General features: G+C 43.3%; 1 protein-coding gene across 1 annotated transcript in view; it reads left to right on the forward strand.

Moving 5' to 3' along the window:
* Nucleotides 1–208: 208 nt before the first annotated feature.
* The window catches only part of LOC149874601 (interleukin-5 receptor subunit alpha-like), a 71,651-nt gene continuing 48,500 nt past the window's right edge, over nucleotides 209–23,359 (forward strand). The window contains exons 1-4 of the mRNA XM_090064446.1: nucleotides 209–329; nucleotides 6,248–6,328; nucleotides 17,177–17,348; nucleotides 22,218–22,366. Of these exons, the coding sequence (XP_089920572.1) occupies nucleotides 17,246–17,348; nucleotides 22,218–22,366 (252 nt within the window). The 5' untranslated portion in view covers nucleotides 209–329; nucleotides 6,248–6,328; nucleotides 17,177–17,245. The remainder of the gene's footprint in view (nucleotides 330–6,247; nucleotides 6,329–17,176; nucleotides 17,349–22,217; nucleotides 22,367–23,359) is intronic.

Consider the following 23,359-nt stretch of genomic DNA (forward strand, 5'->3'; position numbering starts at 1 on the left):
TTTAAAAAGTTGAACAGCTGAGTAAGGACTGTAAAATGTAACACTTTAGCTTCTATTTAGATAGTCGCAGGGCACTGAGGTGCCTGCTCCTATAGAAGGACAGGTGTTGGTTACTGGGGCAACCACGGGGGTCAGCTGACCAGGAGGGGAGAGGGCCTGGCGTATATAACAGCCCAGGCTGAGGCCAAGCAGTTAGTTCTCTTTTGGCAGCTGAGGGAGTGGCAGCTCTGCTGGAGTAAGCAGTGCAGGAAGCTGGATGGGCTGAGCAGTTGTGGAATGATGATACTGGGTGGAGGAAACCCTGATAGGGATGCATGAAGGATAGCCAGGTTGGTTTGGATTTTACGTTATAGCCCAGGGGCTTTGTGTTTTCTGTTTTGTTGTTGTGTAATACCGGAGGACCGGGTGAGGCTGTAGGGGTTGGAGGAGGCCTCACAGGAACTCCCCAGTAGCGGCGGGGGGTTCCTGGTGCTGGAGAGGGTGCTGTGTTTTGGGGTGTCCAGACCCTAACCCCAGTGTGGGCAATATTGGGAGGAGCCCAGTGTGGGTGTAGGCAAGAAGCCCCAGTGGGGCATAGGACCTGAGAAAGGAGTCTGGAGGCCAGGCACGGCTATGGCCACCTGAGCCTTGATTGTGGGAGGCCCCAGTGGGGTGCAAGACCCAGAAAGGGGGTTGGGAGGCCAGGCATGGCTATGGCCACCTGAGCCTTGATTTGCAGAGATCGTGAGGCAAGGTGAGTGCGAGCAAGGCCCCAGTGCAGGCATGAGCGTGAGCAAGGCCCCAGTGCGGCAGTGTTGTGAGGGAAAACCCCAGGGAGGGCGATCATACGGTGACCGTGGGGAAAAGGCCCAGAACGGGCAGCAGCTGTGGGAGAAGCTAGGGAATGCCCGTGAGGGTGCATAGGTGAATAGTCCAGGGGGTGCACAAGAATAGAGGCCCTGGAGAGGGCGCGAGTACTGGGAGAGGCCCCGGAGAGGGCGCGAGCGTACAGAGGCAAGCCCTGGAAGACGTCCGCAAGGGCGTGGGCAATAGTAATTTGACTTAACAACATCCGGTACATCTGAGAGGCTTGGGGCATGGTATTAGGGGTGGTAGGAGCCATGCATAGCCCATAAGACTGGGTGCACCAAGGATCAAGCTATACAGAACAGAGGCCAGGATAAATAAGAGCATCCTGTCCAAGGGGACAAAAAGGCAGCCTCCCTTATAATATTTTTGGTCATCAAAGACGTCTATCAAGCACCCTCGTTCTTGCCCACCACAACTTGGCACGGTAGGGGACGCCAGGAGAGATCATGGCCGCTCCTGGGTCCCCACCCTGTGACAGATCTTTTTTCTCAGTAAAATAAAATCAGATTAAGTTTTACTGATGTTTTTTATTTTTTCCCTAATCTGTTTTCCATGATAAGTGTGAAACTGATATGTGGTTCAGAAGGGAAAAATGATAGTGATAGTTTCTCATCACCAGATCTACTTCACACACGCACACAATTTAAAAATATATATATTACATCAGAAGCTATCACCCCTCTAACTTCTGTGGCAGGGGGGAAGGGGAGTCTGAGGCTCTGCACTGAAGACTGGGAAGTGAAGCAGGCTCTTTAAAAGCCAAACTTTTAACTTTATCAGCGAAATGCAACTGATGTGACATGCCTTTTGTAGGGAGAGAGATCCACTCAGTCTTGCCATCCTCCAAGCTAAAATACTTAAGGAAAAATCTTTTTTGCTCATTTCTTTGACCCTGTGTCAGTCTTTAAGGAAATGCTTAATTGACTCTTTGTTGTGCTATACATAAATGTTCAAAAGTCTGCCTTAAGGTCATATATTGCTCAGTCCATTTGGGGCCAACTTTTTAAACAGAAATGTCACAAATAAGGCTCTGTGCCACTGTGATCCTTGTCCCTGTCCAATCTGCAACCCTGCTTTCTGCTCCCTGTCTGATCATCTGCTGTGCTGCCTGCTCCCTTACCCAATCTGCCATGTGCAAAACACAGAGGCTTCCACATGCCATAGATTGGCTACCTCTGGGTCATTCCATACCTATCACCAAGTAGTATGCATAGAGTCTCTTTATTCCACTTTTCCCTTTTATAAAAGGGAAGGGTTGGTACATACATTCCTTTGTAAAACACTGAGATAATGCATGAAAGCACTAGAACACGCTACACAGAGAGGTTGTGGAATCTCCATCTTTGGAAAATTTTAAGACCTGGCTAGACAAAGCCTTAACTGGGATGATATAGTTGATGGTAGTCATGCTTTGAGCAGGGGGTTGGACTAAATGACCTCCTGAAGTCTCTTCCAACCCAATTTTGTATGATTTTATGAAAGTGCTATGTAAACTAAGTGGTGTGCTGGGTAAGTTGGTGTCTCTGATGCAGTCATAGGTAAGGGTGATGCTAGCCATTGTTTCTTAAGATGAATCAAAATAAGGGACTGAACTCTTTTAGTAAGATACCTGAAACATCAGCAACCCTGTCCAATGCATAAATCAGCATGACAGGGCCTGAACAGAAGCTGAGCCATATGGCTAAATGCGTTTACATGAAGCTTCCAGCTGCCCCTGGCTGAATGGGGAATCCCTGCCCATCTGAGGGCTCACTGCCAGCTGCTCCACCAGTGGGACAGCACCTGGCCACCCCTGGCAGAGCAGGGAAGGAATAGCTCCCCAGTCCTGGTGCTGCTCAGTTCCCTGATCCTGTGGGGAACTGGGAGCTCCACAGTGCTGGGATGGAGGGGAGAGGGATTCAGTCCCTGCACTGATTGTTCCCAGCTCCTGTGGGGAGCTGAGCAGTACCAGGACCAGAACCCCTGCTGGTATGGCTGACCAGAAGCAAATTTGTTCCCTGTCAACTGCTCCACAAGCCCTGCTGTATAGGTCCTTGCTGTTAGCTGTTCCACTGGTGGGACAGCTCCTGGCCACCACTGGCTGAGTGGGGAGTTTCCACTCAGCCACAGGCTCACTGCCAACTGCCTTGTTGGCCAACTGGGACAGGGGACTGGGAAAGAGCTGTTGGGGAGGGGATTCTTTCTCAGCCCTGGGTCTTATAGGTAGGAAACAACTGACACCCCTCACCCTCCAAATCCAAGGCCTGACCCTGGTGTCACTTGACAGCCTGGTGCTGGCATTCAGGGAAGCCTACAGGTTTCCCTGACTGCCATATGGCAGGAAAGAAAGGGAGGCATTTTCCTGCCTTGAACTGCTTCTGTTGGGAGCAAATTTGATCCTGACAGATGCATGTGTAGATGTGCTCTCACAGAATGCTTACTGCACAGTATTTTACCACACAGTAAGCTTTATGTCCATTAATTGCATGTGTAGATGCACCCTCTGTGTGAAAAGGGCTGCAGAATGAGAGGAAAGCCAGAGACAAACTACTGAGTAGTAGAGAGAACTAAATTCAGGGAAAGCAGACTTGGATTGTTGAATAGGGAAACTGCCTAGTTTCCTCCTACTGCGCTCAAGAAAACAGCTGTGTGTATATCCCTTTTAAGAATACACTAATGAAAAACATGAGCCTATTAGCAATTTTTGCTCTTAACAGGAATACTCTGGCAAGGCCCTGAATAATGGCTAATTTCTCAGAACAAAGGGCCACAAAATTATCATCATGATGACCACTTGCAACCTGGTCTCCTTTAAGAGCAAAATGAGAAGAGGAAAGCTTAAGTAAAGTATTTCTTTCTTGCCTTCATGGACGCAAAGTCATCAACTACATAATCGTAATATATTTGCTTTGCAAGTGTGTTCTTCACTGAGCATGATCAAATGGTTCAGCCTATCCTTCCCAGTTGCTAACTGCAGGTAGTTCTTAATAATCTTAAGCTTACTAAAAGTGCAAAGCTGGCAAAGCTATGAGCATTCTTAAGCAAATGCACATCTAAGGGAACCCAGATTCTATACCTTTGTCATAAATCCAGTTGAGAAGCTCAAGTGCAGTGCCCATGGCTCCTCCAGAGGTGCACAGATTTGAGTCTTTCCTGATTTTGTAAAACAGGCCAAGTTCTTCTTGCAACTCATCCTTGTTCACATCTCATGGGTATGTGGTGGACAAGTACTCCACAAATTTGGCAATTTCTTCATCCTTTGCAACAGCTGGTGGGTCAAGTGTAGGTGAGAACAAGCCTGAGAGCTTCCCCATGGTCTCAGCTATGTTTTGAGATCTGAGAGGAGCATATCCATGGCTGTGATGAACACTTCAATCCTGAATTTATCTTCACAGAAGAGATTGCGTGTTCTGTATTGACTGGCTTACCTTGGAAATGCTTCATCCTTTAGATTCTTCTTTGTGTTCTCTTGAATTCAGTGGTGATACCTAGCCCCTCAGTGATGACCTTAGCTTCTGTGAGAAGACTTGGCCAGGAAGCATTCAACCATTGAATTTCTTCCAGGAGGCTCTTTACATGTTGCACCAGCTAAGATTTCCAGGCAAGGTCCTACTGGAGAGCTATTTTCTGTGGCAGTTATCACAGGGAAAAGGCCTAGGAGTGGTGTGAGGCCAGGCCTTAAGAGAGTAATCCTCCCTTCTTGAGTAGTGGAGGAGGCCAGCCAGCAGGCCACAACCAGAAGACTTGTGAGACTGAGCCAGGCTCAGGAGAAGTACACCCCTATTCCTATCCCCTTATCCCTGTGTAAGAAAAACTGAAGCGTACCTATCAAAGGATTGCATTCATCCAAGAGTTATATAGATACTTTGCATTTAAGTACTTTTTGAAATGGGGAAATATGTGAACCTGAATATATGTTATGTCTAATGTTATTTTTCTGGGAAATATAAAGAAAACAATATGTATAATTTCATTATTATATTCTTGCAGATTCATTTCTGATTTTGGCTCTTAAGAACCCACAAAGCTTACATTCACTTACTGTTTGAACTCTTTCCTCTGGAGGTCTTTGCGTGACAACAGGCCTGCTCTGCCACAGATCCCTCCTTAAACCTTCCCTGTTTCTTCTCTCGTTGCAAGAGACTCTGTAACCAGGGCTACTTGGCCTAGGCCCTCGGCTAGGCAATCATAAGCCTGATCAATCTTGTTTCTAATGCTGCCCAGAGATAAAGACGGATGTTACTTTACTGTGATTGGTTTAGACTCCCCCTTGGACATCAATGCGACAATTTCTTAAGCCACAAATTAGCATATGTGTCACACACAACTATGTATAATATTTACTTCATGGTCAGGAAGGAGTCCCATAATGTCACAATTACATGTTGAGAGAGATTCAGTGTCATCCTATACACTAATACACCAATTTCCTCTTTTTTTATATATATACCAAGAATTCTGGTGAGCAATGTCGCAGGGAAGGGGCAAATGGTACACACAGTAGCAGAGGCAGGGGACCCTTGCTTTGTAGGGGCTTGGGGCAAATTGCCCCAGTCCCCCTCTTGTTTCCCCCCCCAGGCAGCCCTGGTGCAAATCCAAGGATAAGAAGGTGTGCTAGTCAGATGCACAGCAGCACAGCACCATGCCAACAGAAGTTGTGTGGCGCCTAGGGCAGTGCCAGGTCCTGCTGTGGTTTTAGGGGAATTAGCTCAAGAGTTGAGGCTTCAGCATACGGTATTGTGAGTTTTCCAAGTGATACTGCAGTCCTTAGGCCAGTCTAAGCTGGCTACAGTGATTAACATGAGCCTTAAGACTGTAAATTATTTCTGGAACCCCAGAACAGCCAGGACTGGGACAACAGAAAAACAGATCAATGCTTAAATTAATTGGATATTTTTTCAAGAAAACTTTTTTTTCTTTTTTCCATGGGAAAATCCTTACCCCAAAACTTTCATAGGAATGTACTTGTTTCAATGAAACTTAAAATGAATGATTGCTCACATTCAGGATGGAACTTCAGATGAAAGACCACTGCAAAATTGCTAATAATGGATGATTTTGATATTAATTTGGGGAGTTAGAGACCCAGCTCTGCTTCAGACAAGAGACTTGGGCTGGGTCATTGACACGAGGACTGTCCTAACCACATTTCCCTTCAGTTATAAGATAAGATCAGTCAAGAAATCAGAAAACACCACATGTTTTAAGAGCGCAGTATACTAGGACTCTCCAGAAAGTTCATTTGACTTTAAATTTTAAGTAAATTATTTAAACTGCATTTTTTCTCTATGTGGACACCTTTAATAAACAGATTTTAATTCAGTTTAGTTTAATTCCAAAGTCAATTTAACAAAATCAAGGTAATTCATTTAATGCTGTTTAACTACACTATATCAAACCATGCTTTTACTTATTTTAGGCTAAGTTTCCTGAGTGATCCTGTTTAAATAAGCCAGAGGACTGCAGACAGGTCTGGAAACCTGTTTAACTTTTGTTGCAAGTGAGTACAAACTTTAAAGTCTAGTGTTGCCGCTTTAAATGGAAATATTGTTCACAACTAACTTCACAACTAATCCATAAAAAGGAGCTTAATCATTCTGAGACAACAGACATTCTGAGAGAGGTGTTACCCTTACCATCCTTATTACATCCACTCAAGATCCAGCTCAGAAACCTTATCACTCTCCAGCAGGGTTTCCTGTATTATGCTTTCCATGGTTGCCTTCTCCATTTTTCCCATTAGTTGAATTTTCATCTTCAACTAGATGATGTGTACTGGTCTCTCACCCATAAATAACAGCATTATGAGTATTCCAATATTCCAGTATTGAAAAGGAAATGATGATTTTTTTTTTACAGTAGTAACTGTGCCCATGTGTTCCATCTCTTTCTTTGTCTCTAAAAAGGAGGTGCAAGATGATTCCTTTCTTATCATTTATAAGTGTGATAGATAGTGAAGTGCTACTCTGTAATCCCAGCAGTGGCTAAGAAGAAAAGTGAAACGTGCTTAGGGTGACCATATTACTTTTAAGGAAATTTGCTCCCCTTCTCTCTCTCCCTTCTCCCTCCAAGTCAATGGCACTGCTGCAGGCAGAGGCAGGTAGGCACCACCCCCTCGCCCCCCCCATCAGACTGTGCTCCACACCCTTGTGATTTCAGGATTTCTGTTTTAAGTTTCACCAATTGGCTGGAACCAACCTATGAAATCTGGAAGCATCCTGACCAAACCAGGATGTAAAGTCACCCTAGACATGCTCAAAAACATGGAAACTTAAATGTTTGAATTAGTTCCTAGAATATTTTATCATGTTAGTGAGTCCATAGGCTTGGTTATTCTCTTCCAGCAGTTAGGTTATTTCTGGCTTATTTTTCAACTTAGTACTCATACCCATGATCCAGTTCCTACAACAGACTATGGTAGCATAGCATGGGGAAATTGGAGAGTAGAAGAAATAGGGGTTTCACACATACCAGTGCATAAGAGTCAAATATCATTAAAAGACAAGATGCATAACATTTTAGTCAGGTCAGACAACTAACTGAGACATGAGACAGGGCCTTATCTGGAGCCCACAGAAGTAAATGGAAGATCTGTGATGAAATTTACTGGGCTGTATATCATTCCTGTGGTGAATAAAATATTTAAAGATCATATAGAATAGAACTAGGAAAATTGTCCTGTGGTAGAAGAGTTGTATGAAGAACTTGACAGTTGACTTGTATTAGGCCTATAAATGCAATGTTAAATGTTTGATTTAGTTTCTTGATAGCATATTAATGATTATATAGTAGTGTTTTATCTCACATATTATATCCATGATTTTGCAAATGATACTGAAGGACAATCTGACTGCTTGCCTAGAAGCAAAGAGGATGAATGGCACAGTTAAACTAGGATGGGTTTTGCCCAGTAAGCAACCTGCGTTCTGAATTCTCTGCTGAGTGCAATGACAGGGAGACAGAAGGTGGTTGGTTATGACAATAGGGCAGTGGAATTCTTAAATAAATTGAAAAACCACAAAAAGCTTCAGATTTGATGCAACTGGCATCATCTTTTGTCACTAAGCTTCTTTCTCCCTAAGATCTTCCTAACTTTAAACCATGCTTATGATCCCCACTTTCTTCACCCAAAGCTTTTGTTGGGCCTCTCTTCCCAGAATAAATCTTAACTTTACTGCCCTATTTCTCATGGATTTACTATATTCATTGTGCATTTATTGCTGTTTTTCAGTTGATTGCATGCTAAGCAAACTCATGAGCTAATTTCTAGAAGCAAAGCAGAGCTGTTTTGGTACAATGATAGGGGCTTTCCCAAGGAGTACTCTGTAAATGTACATTTACAAAATAATGCACACTGCTCAAAGTATTTTCTATCTTTCTCTTTCTCTCTCTCTCTCTCTCTTTTAAGAACACTATCTCTTTACTTGAATACATTGCAACTAAGTAACAATCGCTGATATTACTATGGGATTATTCTTCAGTATCTTCTCTCTTTTGGTTGCAACTTCATTTTTGCTCTCAAATGTTTGTATATTGATTTCTCTCAAATTTATTCAGACCTGCTGCAGTGCTAGGTGTTCTTTTTAGGCATTTATTAAGAAGTCAGTCTGTTTTCATTGTTATAATTTCTGATCTTATTGCTCTACTAGGGCTGTGTGAAATGGAAGCATTTAGTTTTGACCAGCATTTTGATGTTTCAGCAGGACAGTATTTTGTTTCCACTTTTGTTTTGAGTCAAAACGGCTGTTCCATTTTGTTCCATCAAAATGTTTTGCTGTTTCAACCCTGTTTTGACATTTCGCCCATAGGATATAATGGAGAAGGTCACAACAGGCTATAACTTTGTCATTTATGGCCAGATTTGGATGACACTTGCAGAATTGGTAGCCTCTTCTGCGGGTATGATGCATGACAAGTTTCAAGAAGATAAGTGCAGGGGATTTGGAGAAACTGTACCCCAAAATCTTGAGAGCAAAACTCATGTCACTTGTATGTGTTATGCCATAGCAGAGTCAAAACTGCAGGTATGCTAGCTCCTGTTGAGGCACCAAACCTGCCACATTTCAAGGAGATAGCTGCAGGGGGGGTTGGAGAAACTGCACCCCAAAATCCTGAAAGAAAAACTTGTGTCACATGTATGTGTTAAGATACAGTGGGGTCAAAACTGCCAGTTTGCTAACCCCTGCTGAGGCCACTAAGCCTGCCAAGATTCAAGATCAGTTCAGAGGTTTGGGGGGAACTGCCCCCCAAATTCTTGAAAGCAAAGCTCATTTCACATATATATGTTAAGCTACAGTGGGGTCAAAACTGCAGGGGAGGTAGCCCCTGGTGAGGCAACAAAGCCTGCTACATTTTAAGGTGATAGGTGCAGGGGTTTGGGGGGAACTGCACCTCAAGCTGCAGACAAGCAAAACTCGTGACATGGGTGCTTGTGCAACTGTGTCTGTCCTTGGGGGGCCAGGGGGAACTACCACAGGTCTGACTGCTAAGCTACTGTGTTACCAGTTATCAAACAATAATGAGACCAGCTCAATACACAGTACCTAGTTACTACATTAAAGACTTAATGAGCATGGCTTAACACCTACAAAAGAACAGACTAAGGAGAGGAAAGAATCAATACAAACAATCAAATGCCCCAAGACAGACACACAGTCAGTTGCACAAGCACCCATGTCACGAGTTTTGTCTGCCAGCAGCTAAGGGTGCAGGGCCCCAGAAGCCCCCTGCACCGAACTCCTTGAGAGCTGTGAGGCTTTGTGGCTGCAGCAGGGGCTAGCAGCCAGGCCTGCAGTAGTTTCCCCTTCCCTGTGCCCCAAGACAGACACAGTTGCACAAGCACCTGTGTCACAAGTTTTGCCTGTCAGCAGCCAGGGCTCCAGAGGTGTAGGGCTCCAGAACCCAAAACCCCTGCACCGATCTCCTTGAAAGCTGGCAGGTGTCGTGGCCACAGCAGGGGCTACCATCCCTGCAGCTTTCACCCTGCTGCACCTGAACACACACAGTGTCACCCATGTCACGAGTTTTGCCTGTCAGCAGCTTGAGGTGCAGTTTCCCCAAACCCCTGCACCAATCTCCTTGAAACGTAGCAGGCTTTGTGGCCTCAGCAGGGGCCACCACCCTTACAGTTTTGACCCTGCTATAGCTTAACAAGTACACATGACATGAGTTTTGCTTTCAGGATTTTGGGGTACAGTTTCCCTGAACTCCCTGAACCTATCTCCTTGAAACTTAGCAGGCTTTATAGCTGCAGCAGGGGCTAGTGTGCCTGTAGTTTTGACCCTGCTGTGCTTAACATGTACACATGACACAAGTTTTGCTCTCAAGATTTTGGGGTGCAGTTTCTCTGAATCCCCTGCACCTATCTGCTTGAAACTTGAAACTTGGCATGCTGTATGCCCTCAGAAGGGACTAGCATTTCTGCAAGTTTTATCCAAATCTGGCCAGAAATGACAAGTTATAGGATGTTTTGACCTTCCCCATTTATATCCTACAGTCAAAACATCAAAACAGCGAAAGGTTTCAACTTGCCTTGTTTCATTTTGAGGCTGTTTCAACCAGATCTGTTTCATTTCAATTTTGCTGTTTCACCCTTGAAACAGGTTGAAGCAGCATTGAAGCAAAACTGGTGGTGAAATTTTGCACAGCCCTACTCTTTACCTTGGGGACCACAGGAAGGAAGGTTCTGGCTATCAAACAGCAGTGTGCATGTATACCAAAAAGGAACATCAGAATGTTTACTTTGCTTTATGGTTCACAGCAGTCAGGAAACCAGGACATTTCAGATGCTTCATGGATATGGCCAGTACAGCTACACCACTGTACATCAGGGATTTACAACAGGCAGCCTGTGGGCCAAGGGCAATCACTGGACCCTGCCATAATACTTTACTAAATGAAAACTGATTTGGAAAGTAAAACAATGGGCACTATGTCCTCCCTGTGCAGCAATTTTTAATTGCACAAGCACAATCCAAGTTTCCTTTTGCACACATGCTGGGGGTTTGCATCTGATAGGAGTGTAAATGGTGAACCTTCATTGGAAAGTGGAACTCACAAGTGGGCGTCAGTTAAGTTTTGAGTTGGGCAACCTTGTTTACATATATTAAGAGAGGTTTTTTTTCACTTATTCTTACTGTGGAAGAATCATGGAAAAATGAGGATTTTGGGTTACTTTTTTAAGCTGAAAATTGGGGATATTTTTTTATCGGAGAAAAACAGGATCCCTGGCAATAACCATGAACCTTCTGACCTTTTTGACTGGTTTATGTTTCTAAAAATCTTAAACAAGGTACAGAATTAAACAGACAGATGCAAGTTTCCTAGACCACCAAGTAGAAAGAGGTTTCTTAATGTGGTCAACAACTATTCACCAAAACGCCCCAGGGAAAACCAGGAGCAATGGTCATAAACTCCTAGAAGAAGGTTTCAGACTGGATATAAGGAAAATCTTCATGGTTTGGGTGACCAAATTCTGGACAGACTCTCAGCAGAGGTGGTGCAAGCACCTACTCTGAAGAACTTTCAAAGGAGACTGGACACACACTTTGCTAGGCTTATTTGGCCCCAGCAGTCTTTCCTGCAGAGCAGAAGGGCTGGACTCATGATCTCACAAGGTCCCTTCCAGCCCTAAACTTCTGTGAATATGTGGTTGTCTGTAGGTGTAGAGCAGAACTTTTCTACTTTGTATAAAATAATCACTACCCCTACTTAAAGAGGATTGGCCATATCTCCCTATGTTGCTGTTCCAAATCAGTGCCTCTTTCTACTTGGTGGTCTAGGAAACTTGCATCTGTCTGTTTAATTCTGTACCTTGCTTAGGATTTTTAGAAACCTAAATCAGTCAAGAAGGTCAGAAGAAGATGGTTATCATCAGGGATCCTGGTTTTCTTTGATTAAAAAATCCTCAAGTTTCAGGTTAAAAAAGTTACCCAAAATGCAAATTTTCCCATGATTATAAATGAAATGCCACTAATACATACATATATATGTATGTGTGTAATGGTGTTTCATTTTGAAACACCATTAGAAAAATGTGGATTTTGGGTTTATCTTTTTTAACCTGTAAATTGGGGATTTTTTTAAACAGAGAAAACCAGGATCCCTGGTTATCACATAATGATCCCTCAGTGAGAACAGCACTTCTTGTTTCTTGAAGTAGTACATGTTCCTTTTGAGCCTTGTGAGCCTTAGAGGATGGACACTGGTTGAGGGGTCAGAGGTATAAGAAGTTGTTGCCAAAAGTGATGGATGTTGCAGGTGGGTAGAAAGATTTCTTCCTGGTCTACCTGAGATGACAATGTAGGGGGACTGTCAGATTAGGCAAAATTCACTGTCTGCATTAGCTGTGTAACAATAACAATATGACTAGGGCACATCCTGTCAAGTCCTTTATAAAGATTTATGAAACGAACAATTTAGCTTAAAGACCAAAAAGGTAGCACTGCAAAGAAACCCTAGGAATCCGGGGTCAGAAACAGCCTTTTAAAACTAACTGCCTGTGAATCAATAGAAGCATTAATGGCTTGGGGTTTTATAGCAGCACTGTGAATATTAAGGCCTGAGGTTTAAATGATTTTATAAGGTGAGAGGATTTATGAGCTGGTTGAAAGAATACTTTTCTGTGCACCAACTGGAAGTGAAGGCATAATGAAGCCATTAGGAAATCCATACTTGCTGGAGGAATAATGCATAAAGTAAAACCAAGCAATGTCCTGTCAAAGAAATAGATTTGCTAACTGAACAAATGCTCTTTGTTCATAATCCAATTGTTTACATAGGGTGTATGCTTAAAGATGTAATATAGCACCTGGGTGTCTAGATTCAACTAGAACTGCAGGTATGGGGCAAATCTGTTAATGCAAAGAAATGAGCCTTTATCCTAAAAACCTCTTCTACTTCTCATATACTGTACATTCATGTGGATTCACTCCTTGTGTGCACACACTCATTTGTTTGAGCACACAGGACATCTTTATATGTGTTCCAGGGGGGGACTTTAATTTGAGTGGCTTTTAAGAGCTCTCAGGAGCTATTTTAATGAAAGTCCCTGCAGTGCCTTGTGTATTCAGCATCCTATGCTTCAAAATGGCAGTGGGGGCACTTTAACTGAAGCTTGTTCAATGACTTCTAGTTGAAGTGGCCCTGCCACCATTTTGAAGAGTGGGGGCACTGAATACACATGATGCTGAGGCTGCTGGTGCGTGCCTAAAAAAACAGCTAATCCAAAAAGCGGATGCATTCTTCTTGCAACCTTTTTTGTGAGTCAATCTAATGGGTTAGACAGGAGGGCATTACAGAAGTAGGTCTGTTACTGGATTTTCAGGGGCTTGAACAAAGCTAAATAGAACCACACTTAAGCACCTAATAGTGGAATGTAGGTCACATAAGAAGGTTATAGGAGACCAGGAATTAAGCCTGGATCTTCTAAATCCATTGCCTTAACCATAGGTCCATTCTTCCTCTGTTCATAGTACCAAGTAATTTCAAGTGACACATTTCTTTTACTCCTGTAGCATTATATGGGCACCTATACACATGCTTGATGCCCACTCCAATGCATTCTAATTAGAACAGGTCAGAGCAGACTCAATTAAACATTGTCAGCATTATGTGAATTCAGTGTCCCTATGTTTCAAAATGTGTTTGAAGCATGGGATGCTGAATACATAAGACACAATGCATGTGTAAAGATGCCCATAGATGCGTAAATCTCTAAATCTGCCTACTGCCGGCCTTTTGGTCCTTAGACAGATGGAATGTCTTATTTAACTTTCTTTGAATCTCATAAGCTATTGTGTGTATCAGATGATAGAAGAGAGATGTTAAGGCTTGTGACAAAAGGATCAATGGTCAAATACCTCCCCTCCCACCCGCAAGCCCTTGGCTTAGACTGGAGATGTATAAATGGAAAGGGGGGCGTGAAAATCCCAGAGCAGTGTATTAAAATAATCAGGGACTTTCTTTTTGTCATATGGTATATTAGAAAATGCTGAGCTGGCTGGGAGCTGTAGTTGGAGATTTAGGGAACAAGGGTGAGACAAGAAATAGTCTTCTGCTATTATAAGTATCATAGAAATATTGAGTTTAAAGGGACCTCAAGAGGTGATTTATTTCAACTACCTGCATAAGGCAGGATCATCCATCTCTAAAGTATCTGAGGCAAATATTGGTATAACCTATACTTAAGCTGCCAGTGATGGGGTTTGCACAAGAACAAATATATTTTGAAATAAGATGTGATTCTCGGAATTGCAGGTAAGGGAGCTCCTCACCAAATGCATCATGCAAAATGTGCATGGGCCCACAGTCAGGAAAATATTTAGTGTTTCTAATAGATTTTTAATGTAGAATTTAGACACCTCAGTACAAAATTGTGATTCTTAGAACCTCAGTTAGTCTCCTCCCTTGGTAGCTCTTGTGCCCTAGCTTTTCCTCACTTCTGATTTTAAAGTTCCTCAGGAACCAAAACTTCTAGTTCCTCTGTTCGTAGAAATGCTTTAGTCTTGACGTCAGCATGGTGCCTATTTTGTATGTAAGCTAAAACAGGATCTAGAAATTCCTGCCTCATAGTCTCATGAAGGATTCAGTCTATTAGAGTTCAATCCTGTGGTCTGAATACTTGTGTAAGTGAAGGGAACTCTCTGTTCCATTCTCTGTTCCAAATGCAGTTCATGCATTTATCCAGTGACTGTTTCGTGCATAGTAAATAATCAGTCCTTGCAGCAGTGTGCTAAGCTTTCCCTCTCAGAAGGTTTTCTTATAAAACCATGAGGACACACACACACACACACACACACACACACCACACACACACACACACCAGGGGGAGGGAGGTACAGCTGGAGCAGCCACGGGAGAACCTACAACTGCCTGGCTGTGCCTGCCTCTCCCCAGCTGATCCAAATCACTGAATCTCTCCGAATCAGCACCGAATCTTTCGAAGCCAATTTGGTTGAATTGATTCAGGACAGTGATCTGAACCTCCAAATCAAATCACTGTCCTCCAAACTGGCCAAATTCAAATCAAATACTTCCCTATTTGCACAGGCCTACAGTTTATACCCAGGCATTTGTTCCTTCTGTGACAGGAGGCATATGCTAGTACTTGTGTTTTTTGCAACATGTTATGTTACAGCTCCTATTCCCACACCTGTAGAATATTTTACAGAGAGTCTGGCTACACTATGCCCAGCACTGCATTATTTATGCATACCCAACTCTCAGCTTGCATGTTAACAACTGCTTAGCCCTGGCCAAGATGTCTGTTAGTTACATGAGGAAGCAAAGGAGGTTGTAGTGGTGGAGGGTGAATCTTTTGTGACTGCAAAGCTTACTTTGTCTTATTTATTCATGTTGCTGGACAGAGCTCCTTTGCACAATATCTGCTAACTACTATGTGGAATTGTAGATGCTAGTTAGGTAGGATTCTTTATTCAGTGTCTCTTTTGTTTTAAACGTGTGACCCTCATCCTCTTCATTATTTTTGTTTTTATTTGTTCCATGGAATATATTGTACCTGGGTCTTATGACATTTCCCTCAGAATGAGGACCTGGGCCTTTAGGTCTGGTCATCTGTCCACCTTTTTAGGAACTAGATAAGGTCTAGCTCTGAATGAGACGTGTCCAAGTCGGGGAAAATGGCATGTGATGTAAGTTGAATGTATGCTAATGAGTGTACACACATGAGCAGAACAATGTGCTTTCCCTAACCACATTATCTATGGTATTTCACCAAAAGTTTCTCCCCCCACCCCAATTCACCCTTAGATAGACATGCATAATGGGAAATATCAGTCTGAGCAGTTTAAATTATAAACAAAAAAGTAAACCTGAGAATAGAAACTCTTCTGCTGAAGCTGAGGTTAGTTCCCCTCCCTCTAAGTTCTATGTCTCTTGATGCTGTATTTCCCTCTCCTTTGATACATAACAAGAGAAGCAAGGGTTTTAATTTTGCAACTACAGCCAGCATTGACAGCTTTGCTTTCAATGAAAACCTGAAGGTTTCTTAAGGAGAAAAAAAAAAAACTTGTAAAAAATTGCTTCTAACGAAGAGAAATACAAGATAGCTCTGTTGTGGTCTGAAGAGAACAAACCTCTCAAAATTGTTGGGTGAGAGTCTGTAGGCAGTTCCAGTATGCATCTGCTCTTCCAGGTTCTTTAAGATGAATGTTGAATGTGGCTCCAAATGATAAACGAGTAGACTGCTCTGACTACTAGTCACTCTGCAGTGTTGTCTTGAGAAAAAGGAACTGGATTACAATAGTTCTCTAGGCTGCCCTTTGTTCCTAATGGAGCCTCCGATTCTGACCTCTTTGGCTTGTCAATTCCAAGTGATATAGGTCAGCTCCTAGGACTAAATACACACTTGAAAAGTTCAGCTAGAATTTGAAAAAAAAAAAGAGCAAAACTAGATTTGCTATTCTAAAGCAATGGACCACATCACATTTCTTATTTGATTATTCCTAAATAAGTCATAAATGTGCATAGCATACCTTTGCAAATAGGGGATTAAAAAAACTGTACATCCTTTACTTTAAACAGAAGTGCTAATACTGACCTAATTATACAGATGGTGGTATGAACGGCATAGTTTGCTTTGAGATCTGTACTTAAACCATGAATAAAGTCTGTTTCACTTTTCAGTGATTGAATTTTTTTTCCAAAGTAGGCCTAATAACTTTCTGAGTTTACCTGAATTATGTGTTTTATATTCTAGTGAGAAAATTTCCAGCTACTGTAAAGATAATATTTAAAAATTCTATATTTTAAATGTACCCTCTCTTTCTGATTTCTTTGTCTTCTCTGCTAAACAACCAGAAGCACTGAAAAACCTGCCATGCATATAGAGACAGCATGCAAACTTAAAAGAAACAGCTATAGATTTCTTGGTGTTTTTTTTGTGTTGTTTTTTTGTTTTTAAATGATATATTTATTTATTTATTTCTCTTATTTAGAGTAACTGCTGGAATGTATGCACAGATGGCAGAACTACTCACCTCTGTTAGTTTCATATTAAAGTTTCATATTACAGAGTGCTTACTTCCTTGATTTTTTTTTTCTAGATTTACTTTTCATAAAACCTGTAAACTTTAGAGCTAATCTAACTTGTGTGGGGACTTGTTCAGCTCAGGGAAGTACCCAGTTCCTAAGTGAGGGAGACAGAGAGACATACACTCATACCTCTTTATCCTTCCCTATATGCTATTTAACCAGGGCTGAGAATTGATACCATCATTGCTTTTAAAATAAAGCAGCCCATTTTGTATTCATGCTTTACGCCTAGCTAGGAAGCCACAGTGTTAAACAATACTGTCTGCTACTGTAAAATTAATTTCATGTCTTAAAGGTCTTTTCAGCCACAAACAGAAACAAAGTCTTTTGGGTTCAACCAGAACAGAAGGGTAAAGCATTTAATATGGCATGTTGTACGATTGTTCCAGTCATGAAAATGATGAATCTCATCTGGTATACGATGCTGATTTCTGTTAGCCTGGCAAGTGGAGAACCAACAGGTACTGGTAAGTGTTGTGCCATTGAAAGAATACATCAAGGGTCAGGTGGTCAAAAACCCTCAGTTCCCAGTGTTCATTTAACAACAGTGCCTTGAGGTAGGAAGCCAGAATACTTTCTTGCTTTAACCTAAAGCTCCTACATCTATGCGTTCTTTATTCTTTCTCTATTTTTTCAACCACTCTTTTATTACAATACCTCAGGCACTTTACCAGCACTTGTCCTCAGGTCTGATCCACCACCTTGCTGAAGTCAACAGAAAGATTTTCATTGGTTTTCCTGGGCTTTGAATCATACCCCTTAGGCCTGGATTTTCTACAGGAACATTTCCCAAAGTGTGGGGCGCACCCCCCTGGAGGAGTGCAAAAGGTTCTTAGGGGGAAACACATTTTGCCCATGTACCTCCCACTACTTCAGCTGCTATCACATCCTCCCCCTTGCTACTCCCCACCCCCACCAATTTCTTCCACTGACCAGCAATCAGAGCATCAACATCAATCAGTGGCTGGGGAAAATCGGTGGAAACGCCACTAAGGACCATTTTTCCCCTTGCTGCTGATTCTCTCCACACCTGGCTGCAGCTGATTCTGCTTGCTGGCGGTATTCAGAAGCCAGAGAAATCGGCAGCAGGGAAAGCAGTGGCAGCAGCTAAAGTGGAGGGGGATATGCAAGAGTGCCTGACTCTGCTACATTGGGATATAAACCAAATTGGGGAAATGCTGCTGTTTGGTATTTAGATACCTGACTCCCATTGATTTCCTACAGCACCCTGTCCTCATAAGCCTTATATACTCCATGGGATTTTCATAAATATTATTTGGGCTGCTAGCAGTAGTATGAATTACAGGATTGGGTGCTTCACCAAAGGAAATGGCCAGGGCAGAGGGGACTCTGGGACACTGACCTGCTCTGTGCTTTTCTCTTCAAGGTGGTTAGTATCATTGATAATGGTAGCCATTCACATGAATTCTTCAATTACACAAAAAGTTACATTTAAAAGAGGCTGGAAACTCAAAGGTTAAGGAAGGCAGAATTAAAGTTACCTGTGCAACTTTTAATTCAGCCCCTTGCAGGATGATGGTGCATTCTTACATTATTACCTATTTTCCTGCAGGGTCCCTGCCTTTTATACAGTGCACAGGATAGGTCCAGTCAAGGGAAGAATTAGGGTTTTCTACTGATGACAACTGTTGGTTCATTTCTTGCCTCATTTGTTGCAGAAGTTAGAAGGTGTTTGGCTTATACTGCTGTGGATTGCATGAAGACAAAAGACGGTTTTATCACTAAAGCAGCTAAACGCTTCTCTTGAGAATTGGATTATGTTCCTATTTCTTCTATGAAATTCTCCTGTGATACTACCCAAGCCATGTTACTGAGGTGTTCACTAATATTTCAACATTGTATACATGTTGAAATATTATGTTAAGTGGTTACCAATTAATTATACCATTCATTGCAGGCTCAGACTACAAAGTTATGAATATATGCATACCAAGTAAACATGGGCAGAAGGCAGATGTATCAGATGAAGCATGCTGTAGCTTACAAAAATCTCATGCCTCCTTGAACAAGTTAGTCTACAATGTGCCATGCTGCCCTACCTTCTGCCTAACTTCAGACAAACCTGGCTAGCTCCCTCTCTATATACAGAGGATTAGCAGGGGAGAAAAGCACAAAGGCATTTTGTTGACAATTTAGGAAGTGGGAAAGGGAGACTAATATAATGGACTAACTGCAGGAATAAACATATTGATAGTGCATGAGAGATTACAGATAGGCTAGGGGCAGGTCCTGAAAGGGAACACAAGTATTTTGTGGTTAACAAGATAGAAAAAGGGAACCAGAATAAGGCACAACTATGGAAATGGTCTCTGCGGAAGTGTATGAGTGAGGCAAGACTGCATTTTTTAAGACCAGAGGAAAAGATGCGAGTTGATAAGAATTCTGACTATTGCTAGAGGTGGGGTTCCTGTTGGGGGAAGGGAGGGAATGGAATAGTATGATTTAGTTGGGTTTGTGCTCCAGGTGTGGCTGGAATACCCCCTGGTGGCCACACAACCCTTACCCAGCTCCAGCCCTAGGGTGCCCTCTCCTGCCACACATTTGATGTAATTGTTTGATGGGAAGGGAGGCTGCCTATTGGATCCTAGAGCTCACCCCACTTCCTTGTGATGACTGCTTATTCTCCCAGGCATCTGTTAGCAATAAGGGCTAGTTACATGCCTCCAATCATCCTTTACATTGCACCCATGCCACCCAGCAGTTACCAATTGATGGGCATCTGGCCCCACCTCAGGCCCTTATACCCTTGTCATAGCCTCAAGTTTCCTGGTCTCAGCCCCTTTTCCCTTGTCCTGGACCTGACTTCTGGGTCCCAGCCTGAGTCTCACCCTCTCAGGTTATGCCCTCCTTTGGCTCCTGGCCACTGACCCTGGTCTCACCCCTCTAGGGCTGTTTTCTTCACTGCCTTGGGCACTGCATTTGATATAGCTCCATTTGGGCTCCTGGCCCCAGTGTCCTCTGTTCTGGGTCCCTGGCCCCCATCTCTGTCCCTCTCATGTACAGGAGATGCCTGGCCCTGGCTCTGCCCTCTCTGGGCCCTTGTCCAGCTCCTGTCTGAGCTAGGTTTCCCCCTTTTTTTCTCTCTCTTTAGGCTGCTCCACCATGGCCTCCACTCACTCCCCTTTCAGCCACTCCCAAACCACTTGTCAAAACTGTAACCCAGGTGTAAGCCTTCTGGCAACCACAACTGAACCCCCTCTGGGTCCAAACGTAAGCAGCAGCTACCTACCTGCATAACACAGCTTCTCTTTGCTTCAGGTAATAATCCCCTGTAGGGCATGAACACTCTGTTCACCTTCCTCAAGCCAGCCCCAGTGCCAACTAGCTGAGCTCCTGTATTCCCCTTGCTCTGGAGCTCTTGCCTCAGCAGCCTCCAGGACCAGACTCCCTCTTCTGGGCTAAGCCCTTGGCTTTGGAGTCTCTCCCTGGGTTACATCCCCCTGATAGCAAACCTTCAGTGTCTTATCTCCATTCCTAGTGAGTTTCAGGAGTCAGGGACCCACTTTCACAGTCAGGGAGCTTCTCATTCTGCACCTCGCTGAGCCAGCCTGCCTGACCTGGCTCAGGTCGTAAGCTTATATGCAGCTTAATCCCTGCTCCTTCCATTCCAGTGGCCCTCCAGCTGAACACTGCTTTCTGGTTAGGGCCTGATGGCCAGGGATCCTGGTTCTCTCTGATATGAAAAACATCCCCAATGTCCAGGTTAAAAAAGTAACCCAAAATCCACATTTTTCCGTGATCAAAATGAAACACCACTATATATACATCTATGTATTAGAAGACATACAAACAACTAGAACTCTTGGTTTCAAAATGATACCTTTTATTATTCTGCAAGCTTTCAGGATCAACGTCTCTTTATGCCTCCATGTATTAGAGGCATTTCATTTTAATCACAGAAAAATGTGGATTTTGGGTTACTTTTTTAACCTGAAAATTGGGGATTTTTATATCAGAAAAAACCAGGATCCCTGTTGATGGCTGCTTGCCATGGCAGCTTATGATTGCTGCTCTAGCAGCATCCCTGCTGCATGAGCTAGGCTCTGCTCTACTGGCCTATTTCCTTAGCTCTAGATTCCCTTACAGACAGTTTGCCCCAGGAAGAGTGCTCCTAACTGGTTGCAGGTTCACCCCTTCCCTCTAATGTACAGCTCTTTGCCTACGCAGCAGTGTTTCTTTTCTGCCTTCCTTTTGTGGCTAGCCCCTGTTGAGCTATTTGGGCTGTGTCTGTTGCCTTTTCTCTCCTTAAAGAAACAGGAGCCCAGGGCTCCCTGCTACATATGATTACTAACAATATGTACATTATAAATACGAGAATGTATACCTATTGCATTATTGCACACAGGCTGCAGTATGCTTTCAAAATACTCATTTTTTTTTTAACTTTTGAGGGTGTGACTTAACAACTGTACCCATGTTCCTTTAACACACTTTGTGTTTAATTAATGTAGGTGGGAATGCAGCACAGTTATTAGGACAGCCATGTGCACTCCCACCCACTGCTTTAGCTCTTAGTCCTAGGTTTCTTTTCCAGGCCATCCCTGCCTCTTTACAACTACCCTACTGTCAAGTCCAAGTCTTTTCCCTGCTTTCTGCATCTAATCCCAATCTTCTGTCCTACTGGAAGTTTCTTCTTTCTAAGCTATTCAGTTTCTCACTGAAGATTCATCTTTTATTCCCTGTGCACCCTCACCCTGCTGCCTGGGCTTACCACAGGGGGCACTGAAAAACCGAATGAGGCAGTTGTTTTGATTTTTAGATCTGGTAGTCAGTCATTATGCTAACCAGAGCTATAATTGCAGAGAAAGTTCAGATCTGACCTGCTTCTGAGCATTCTTCTTGTAGATAGGCTATTCAGGGATTAGTAGAGACAATTTAGATATCATCTGATGAATGTATGCTAAGCGTTGGTGGGGGGGTTAAAGCTAAATTCATGTGTATTTTAATGAGGGTGGCAAAAAATCCAGACCTGACACACAAACCACACTTCAAAATTTCAACTTTGTGTTCCAAAGCCTGGGTGTTAATGAATGGAAGAAAAAGACCTTGAGAACTTTCTAAAATGAGACAAAGCAGGCCTCCATTCTCAGAAATGGCTGAACTATTTTTGGCCAATTTTTTTCACTAAAAGACAGGAATGTAGCTTATGCCTAGCATGGAAAATTTCAGCCCAAACATTTAAGCTTTAGTAAAGTTATAAGCAACTGAAACAAAACCTCTTAGTAGAAAATAATAGACAACCTTTTGATTATATGTGGTGTACTTTTCCAGACCCACATATAATCCAATAAGTGTAACTATCATTCTGTTCACAGCTCTTCTTATGGCACCCAGTGACCTGAGGGTTTCCAAACATTGGCCTGGAGTTGTTCTATCCTGGAACAGCAATGTGAGGGAAGAAATAGAGAATGATGTGAAATATGTTTTGACTTACAAATTTCTCAATTCAACTAAAGAAGTGAAAGTAAGTCACTTATTATGAGGGCTGACAGATCGTTAAAAAATAATAGCAATTAATTGTGAGATTCAAAAAAAATAGTTGCAATTCATCGCAATTTTGATTGCACTGTTAAACAGTAGTCAGCACCCCCCCCCACCGCCCAACAGCCTGCAGCCTGTGTGCCCTGGGGCTCCTCCCCCATGGCCACCAATAGCACACAGCTCTAACCCCACCCTAGCTCACTCCAGATTCGCACCAGCCAGAAGAGATCAGCTGGAACCTGTGTGAACAGCCCTGACCCTGACCCACTCCATGCCTGCTCCAGACTCACCTGCCCATGCTGAGCAGCAGCAGCCAGGCAGAAGCTACTGCTTGGTGTAGGAGAAAAGTGGCCCCTTCACCTCACCACTGTTGAGCCCTTGCTGCAGCCACGTGGAGCCCAGCTTGGGTTGCCCTGTGTCTCCTCTGCATTGACACCACTTCTCTTCTGGGCAGCCTGGAGGCAGCAGTGGTAGCAGCGGAGAGCAGCTGCAGGGCAGCCTGGGTATGGGATCTGGGAGGCTGCAGAAAGAAGGGCATGGTAGTAGCAAGGGGGAGGGGCCACTTTCCTCCCAAGCCATCAGCAGCTTCTGCCCAGCTGTTGCTGCTGCTGCCACGCTCAGTGTGGGCAGGCAGTCTGGAGTAGGTGTGGGGTAGGTTGGAGTCTTGGCTGTGCATGTGGTTTCCTGCTGGTGCAGAAGTGGTCTGCTCCACTGGGCTGAATCCAGAGCAGGTGCAGGGTGGGCCCAGGTCAGGGTTGTGTGCGCAGCTTCTGGTTGGTCCAGAACTGCTCTGCTCTGCCAGGCTGGGTCTGGAGAGGGCACGGTGCAGGCCGTATTTTCCCTACCGCTGGTCAAAATGGATGTGAGTGATTAATGCTCATTTAAAAAATTGTGTTAATTTGTTTTGCATTAATTATGTATGTTAATGGTGATTAACTGACAGCCCTGCTTATTACAGATAATTTTAATTTTAAAA

Source organism: Crocodylus siamensis, chromosome 1 (genome assembly GCF_052110815.1).
Source record: "Crocodylus siamensis isolate JL-2025a chromosome 1, ASM5211081v1, whole genome shotgun sequence".
Taxonomy (NCBI): Eukaryota; Metazoa; Chordata; order Crocodylia; family Crocodylidae; genus Crocodylus; species Crocodylus siamensis.